Genomic DNA, 7,262 nt, shown 5'->3' with positions numbered 1-7,262 from the left:
TAATCAATGAAAACGTTTGTACACGATGAGCAGTTACCAGCGCCAGTAAAGTCAGTGTTTTCTTGGAGAGATTTTCCAGGCTGAGGTCTTCATTAGGCCATTGTAGCGCTAAATAATTTAAGACAACAGCTGGGTCCCAAGTAAGATCATATTTAGGTTTTGTAGGTCTCAGCCTGAAAACTCCCTTCATGAAACGACAGACATCATTATTATTTAATAAATTATGACCTAATAGTAAAGACAAGGCAGACTTGTAAGAGTGTATTGTGTCATATTGTGCTCCACTTTCAAAAACTTCCGTTAAAAAAGCAATGTTAATATGAACAGAGGAATTGTCGTAATCATAATTATGAATATTACAATACCTAACCCATGCCCTGATACAACAGTCGTACTGTTTATATGTATTGTCTGAAAGTGAATTAAGCATTATGTCAATTGATTTATAAGATAATGATTTCTTAATTAACGCTTGCCGGACAACTTCACGGCAACTAACTGAAGACTCTGATGTAGGTTGTGGAGTATCCTGAAAGGAGAAATCAATAGATAAGGACTAGGTTCAAAGTACAACGATTCTGAAATCATTAGCTTTTTAAATAAGGGAAACCACGGCTGTGTAGGCCAATATGGTACTACAACTATACCCTCTGCCTTGTCATATACAATTTTTTGTAGCATTTTTAAAATTAACGCAAATGGTGGAAAAGCGTAAAAATAAATATTCTCCCAACAAACCGTAAAGGCATCGACCGTCCATGCATCTGGATCATTTTTCCATGTGACATAAAAGGAACATTTTGCATTACATCTGCTTGCAAACAAATCAACTTCAGGAATCCCAAATGTTTGAACAATTTTTCCAAATGCATAGTCGGCCAATTCCCACTCAGTATCTTGAAACTTTTTCCGGGAAAGAAAATCTGCTTCACAGTTGTCGTTAGTGTTTATATAAGACGCAAAAATTATTATTTTACGCTTTTCACACCATTGCCACATCTCTTTTACAATTTTATGTAGGTGTGAATATTGTACACTTCCCATTTTATTAATACAAGAAATAGCCGTAACATTATCGATTCTTAAAAGAATTTCACAGTCACACAAATTATCAGCAAACGTTTTTAATGCGAAAAAAGCTGCCCTTAGCTCCAATTTGTTAATATGCAAAGAACGTTCATAATTTTTCCAATACCCAAACGACTTTTCACCGTTAGAGAATGCACCCCAACCGGTATTAGACGCATCCGAAAATATTTCTAACCGGTAGTCATTAAATCGGAACGGAGAAACATTCGTGTCGATATTGTCAATCCACCATTTCATGTCAACTCTCAGTTTACTCGGTATATGTATTGTCTGCTCATCACTATCATTATTAAGGAGACATAAATATTTATGACGTTCAAAACTTTTTGTGTATAAATAAGAATATCGTATTGCTGGGCAAACTGATATTAATAAACCTATAAGCCTAGAAAATTCACGAAGTTTACATTTTTTAAGTCTGGCAAACCGTTTTAAATTTTCCTTTATTTTTTCTCTTTTGCTTACGGGTAGTAACGTCCCCACGCACCAGCCTTGCACGAATAACGTCCCCACGCACCAGCCTTGCACGAATATTTAGAGCTAATTTGTGTTTTTTATTTTTTATTTTGCTCATTTTAAAAACTTTAAAATGGCAACACTAATCCTTACCCTGCCACTCGTACTCATCGTTCGTTCTCGTCATTTAGTTTAAATATTGTTTATTTTACATTTTCAATAGGTACCTAGGGGATGGGAGCATGAAATGTGTGCATGATATTATTAGATGAGTAAGGGTGGGTGTATATAAATCGCATCGAATGAAGCTGCTCACATAATTATGATTGAACTTCACTTACAGGTAAGTTCGTTTAATCTTTAATTATGTTTCGCAGCTTCATTCTTAGCGATTTATCGTTTACTTGTTGTAGGCTGTTTAGAGCCTCCCGTAAAATGTAAAATTAAACCACACATGATAGTAACATAAATTATTTAATTTATAAATTACAAAAATGTTGACATTTATCTAAATGGAAGATAATACAGCTCGTGCAAAATCATCATTATTTACATTTATATTTCTATTATAAAAACGTGCAAATACAAGAGAAGACTGGCTCCATCCAGCAGTCTTTTTAATCGTTTCTATAGAAACACCAAGTTTTCCGGCCGCTGAAGTTGATGCATGACGTGTACTATGAGCACTAAAAACAGAAGTATCTACACCACTATTTTTTAAACAATCTTTTACCCAGTGACTAAGTCTCTGAGCAGATATTTTGCTGTGTGGCCGTCTGTAACTAATAAATAAATTATCATTATTGTTACTGCGTAAACAACTTGTTTTATTTATATATTCTTTTATACACCTTGCGGGACATATTTCTGGTCTATCATTATAATACGGTAATTTAAGAACAGGCTGAAAAGAATTAGGCTTTGACGTTTTTATTAAATCGGGTATTTTGATGATAATTTGATGTAAGTTTGACAGGTCTATATTTGAGATTTTAATCAATGAAAACGTTTGTACACGATGAGCAGTTACCAGCGCCAGTAAAGTCAGTGTTTTCTTGGAGAGATTTTCCAGGCTGAGATCTTCATTAGGCCATTGTAGCGCTAAATAATTTAAGACAACAGCTGGGTCCCAAGTAAGATCATATTTAGGTTTTGTAGGTCTCAGCCTGAAAACTCCCTTCATGAAACGACAGACATCATTATTATTTAATAAATTATGACCTAATAGTAAAGACAAGGCAGACTTGTAAGAGTGTATTGTGTCATATTGTGCTCCACTTTCAAAAACTTCCGTTAAAAAAGCAATGTTAATATGAACAGAGGAATTGTCGTAATCATAATTATGAATATTACAATACCTAACCCATGCCCTGATACAACAGTCGTACTGTTTATATGTATTGTCTGAAAGTGAATTAAGCATTATGTCAATTGATTTATAAGATAATGATTTCTTAATTAACGCTTGCCGGACAACTTCACGGCAACTAACTGAAGACTCTGATGTAGGTTGTGGAGTATCCTGAAAGGAGAAATCAATAGATAAGGACTAGGTTCAAAGTACAACGATTCTGAAATCATTAGCTTTTGCCAGTGCGGTCATGGTCACGTGATGCATCGCCCGCGGCCGTTGAACGTGTTTCTTCGTGTGGCAACGAACTCCGACAAACCACGCCGTTAAACCCTGCTCCTGGGCCATCTTCAGCTCCAGATCCACTGCCGGTGCCTTTCACCGAGGAATCACAAGATAAGTCGCTAGATGATGACATTCTTTGCCTTCTGGGTGATGCTCCCATGCCCGAAACAATTTATGGAAAAAATGTGCACAAGGATATCGCGAGTAGATGGCAAGAGATTCTGAATAAGGGTTTACCAAAAGAAACAAAAGATAAACTTTTAAAAGAGTATTTGGTGCCTGCAAATTGCGATTTCCTGGTACCTCCAACCTTAAACCCGGAAATTAAAGCCGCTTTAGGGGAGCTTATGATTAAACGGGATTATGTTTTGTCCGAAAAACAGAAACAAATAGGTGTAGCTTTAGCTGCGTTAGCTCAGGTCACAGAACTATTAGTTTCAAAAGAAACTTCTGTGCAGAAAATTTTGAAACCACTTAGTGATGCAAGTCGCCTTTTATGCGATGCTCACTTTGCAGAAACAAAAACACGAAGAAATTTCGTTATTTCCGCTATTAAACCCGAAATGAAGGACACATTAGTTCAGAGTGCAAGAACTAACTTTCTATTCGGAGACAACGTAGGTGAAAAGTTAAAGACAGCAACAACAATCCAAAAATCAGGAGAAAATTTGAGACCTCAGCAAAAACCTAAATTCCACAAAAGCAATTTTATTAACAGAAATAATTCTAAACCCAGGTTAAACCAGAAAGCCCTGCATCCGAAAGCTGCGGGAAGAACCGATGCGGGGCGAGGTCGCTTTACAACAAATCGGACCCGCACATTCGAAACCACTCGCCACAGCAACAACGACCGCTCGCCGTCGCCACGACGCCTTCGCAGTCGCCCTACTGCTCGGACCCGCAGGGATTAATAGCCGATTACGAGGTACAGTACGCAGGTCGGTTACAACACCGTTTATCAGAATGGATGAAAATTACGGACGATCCTATAGTACTTTCGTGGATTGAAGGATATACAATTCCATTTATTTGTAATCCAGTACAAGAAATAACACCCAATGTTTATCCAAAATCTAAGCAAGAAGCACTAGATTTCGATTTATCTTTACAAAAACTATTATCGATTCAAGCTATTTCACAGTGCAAACACGAACCCAATGAGTTTATATCAAGTGTGTTTTTAGTTCCAAAATCAGACGGTTCAAAACGTTTCATTCTAAATTTAAAGAATCTAAATAAATTTGTAAGAACATCACATTTTAAAATGGAAGATTATCGAACCGCAGCAAAATTGATAACACCGGACTGTTTTATGGCATCAATAGATTTAAAAGACGCTTAATTATTAGTAAATATAGACAAATCACAAAGAAAATATCTTCGCTTTATGTACAAAGATGAACTTTATGAGTTTAATTGCCTTCCGTTTGGTCTGTGTACTGCACCTTTTTTGTTTACAAAACTTATGAAACCTGTTATGGAACATTTAAGATCACAAGGGCATACATCTGTTATCTATTTGGATGACATATTTTGTATTGAAAGAACTTACCAAGAATGTCTTATGAATATCACAGTCACAATTTCCTTATTGCAATCACTAGGATTCATTATAAATTCAGAAAAAAGCTGCTTAACTCCGAAAACAGAATGCAAATTCCTCGGGTTTGTTTTTGATTCTAAAAATATGGTTTTAAAACTACCCGTAAGCAAAAGAGAAAAAATAAAGGAAAATTTAAAACGGTTTGCCAGACTTAAAAAATGTAAACTTCGTGAATTTTCTAGGCTTATAGGTTTATTAATATCAGTTTGCCCAGCAATACGATATTCTTATTTATACACAAAAAGTTTTGAACGTCATAAATATTTATGTCTCCTTAATAATGATAGTTATGAGCAGACAATACATATACCGAGTAAACTGAGAGTTGACATGAAATGGTGGATTGACAATATCGACACGAATGTTTCTCCGTTCCGATTTAATGACTACCGGTTAGAAATATTTTCGGATGCGTCTAATACCGGTTGGGGTGCATTCTCTAACGGTGAAAAGTCGTTTGGGTATTGGAAAAATTATGAACGTTCTTTGCATATTAACAAATTGGAGCTAAGGGCAGCTTTTTTCGCATTAAAAACGTTTGCTGATAATTTGTGTGACTGTGAAATTCTTTTAAGAATCGATAATGTTACGGCTATTTCTTGTATTAATAAAATGGGAAGTGTACAATATTCACACCTACATAAAATTGTAAAAGAGATGTGGCAATGGTGTGAAAAGCGTAAAATAATAATTTTTGCGTCTTATATAAACACTAACGACAACTGTGAAGCAGATTTTCTTTCCCGGAAAAAGTTTCAAGATACTGAGTGGGAATTGGCCGACTATGCATTTGGAAAAATTGTTCAAACATTTGGGATTCCTGAAGTTGATTTGTTTGCAAGCAGATGTAATGCAAAATGTTCCTTTTATGTCACATGGAAAAATGATCCAGATGCATGGACGGTCGATGCCTTTACGGTTTGTTGGGAGAATATTTATTTTTACGCTTTTCCACCATTTGCGTTAATTTTAAAAATGCTACAAAAAATTGTATATGACAAGGCAGAGGGTATAGTTGTAGTACCATATTGGCCTACACAGCCGTGGTTTCCCTTATTTAAAAAGCTAATGATTTCAGAATCGTTGTACTTTGAACCTAGTCCTTATCTATTGATTTCTCCTTTCAGGATACTCCACAACCTACATCAGAGTCTTCAGTTAGTTGCCGTGAAGTTGTCCGGCAAGCGTTAATTAAGAAATCATTATCTTATAAATCAATTGACATAATGCTTAATTCACTTTCAGACAATACATATAAACAGTACGACTGTTGTATCAGGGCATGGGTTAGGTATTGTAATATTCATAATTATGATTACGACAATTCCTCTGTTCATATTAACATTGCTTTTTTAACGGAAGTTTTTGAAAGTGGAGCACAATATGACACAATACACTCTTACAAGTCTGCCTTGTCTTTACTATTAGGTCATAATTTATTAAATAATAATGATGTCTGTCGTTTCATGAAGGGAGTTTTCAGGCTGAGACCTACAAAACCTAAATATGATCTTACTTGGGACCCAGCTGTTGTCTTAAATTATTTAGCGCTACAATGGCCTAATGAAGACCTCAGCCTGGAAAATCTCTCCAAGAAAACACTGACTTTACTGGCGCTGGTAACTGCTCATCGTGTACAAACGTTTTCATTGATTAAAATCTCAAATATAGACCTGTCAAACTTACATCAAATTATCATCAAAATACCCGATTTAATAAAAACGTCAAAGCCTAATTCTTTTCAGCCTGTTCTTAAATTACCGTATTATAATGATAGACCAGAAATATGTCCCGCAAGGTGTATAAAAGAATATATAAATAAAACAAGTTGTTTACGCAGTAACAATAATGATAATTTATTTATTAGTTACAGACGGCCACACAGCAAAATATCTGCTCAGAGACTTAGTCACTGGGTAAAAGATTGTTTAAAAAATAGTGGTGTAGATACTTCTGTTTTTAGTGCTCATAGTACACGTCATGCATCAACTTCAGCGGCCGGAAAACTTGGTGTTTCTATAGAAACGATTAAAAAGACTGCTGGATGGAGCCAGTCTTCTCTTGTATTTGCACGTTTTTATAATAGAAATATAAATGTAAATAATGATGATTTTGCACGAGCTGTATTATCTTCCATTTAGATAAATGTCAACATTTTTGTAATTTATAAATTAAATAATTTATGTTACTATCATGTGTGGTTTAATTTTACATTTTACGGGAGGCTCTAAACAGCCTACAACAAGTAAACGATAAATCGCTAAGAATGAAGCTGCGAAACATAATTAAAGATTAAACGAACTTACCTGTAAGTGAAGTTCAATCATAATTATGTGAGCAGCTTCATTCGATGCGATTTATATACACCCACCCTTACTCATCTAATAATATCATGCACACATTTCATGCTCCCATCCCCTAGGTACCTATTGAAAATGTAAAATAAACAATATTTAAACTAAATGACGAGAACGAACG

At 35.3% G+C, this 7,262-nt stretch overlaps 1 protein-coding gene across 2 annotated transcripts; it reads left to right on the top strand.

The window, feature by feature from the left end:
- The first annotated feature begins 3,147 nt into the window (after window positions 1-3,147).
- Window positions 3,148-6,978, top strand: LOC126382397 (uncharacterized). 2 transcript variants are annotated; one of them, XM_050032242.1, is made up of 2 exons: window positions 3,148-4,106; window positions 5,912-6,978. In XM_050032242.1, exon 2 carries the CDS (start codon window positions 6,011-6,013, stop codon window positions 6,923-6,925), a length of 915 nt encoding a protein of 304 aa, XP_049888199.1. In that variant the 5' UTR covers window positions 3,148-4,106; window positions 5,912-6,010; the 3' UTR covers window positions 6,926-6,978. The 2 variants fall into 2 exon arrangements, with proteins under 2 accessions (XP_049888199.1, XP_049888200.1); XM_050032243.1 differs by having other exon boundaries at window positions 3,148-4,119.
- Window positions 6,979-7,262: the final 284 nt, after the last annotated feature.

Source organism: Pectinophora gossypiella, chromosome 4, assembly GCF_024362695.1.
Source record: "Pectinophora gossypiella chromosome 4, ilPecGoss1.1, whole genome shotgun sequence".
In the NCBI taxonomy this organism is placed as follows: domain Eukaryota; kingdom Metazoa; phylum Arthropoda; class Insecta; order Lepidoptera; family Gelechiidae; genus Pectinophora; species Pectinophora gossypiella.
This window is presented reverse-complemented; position numbering and strand designations above follow the sequence as displayed.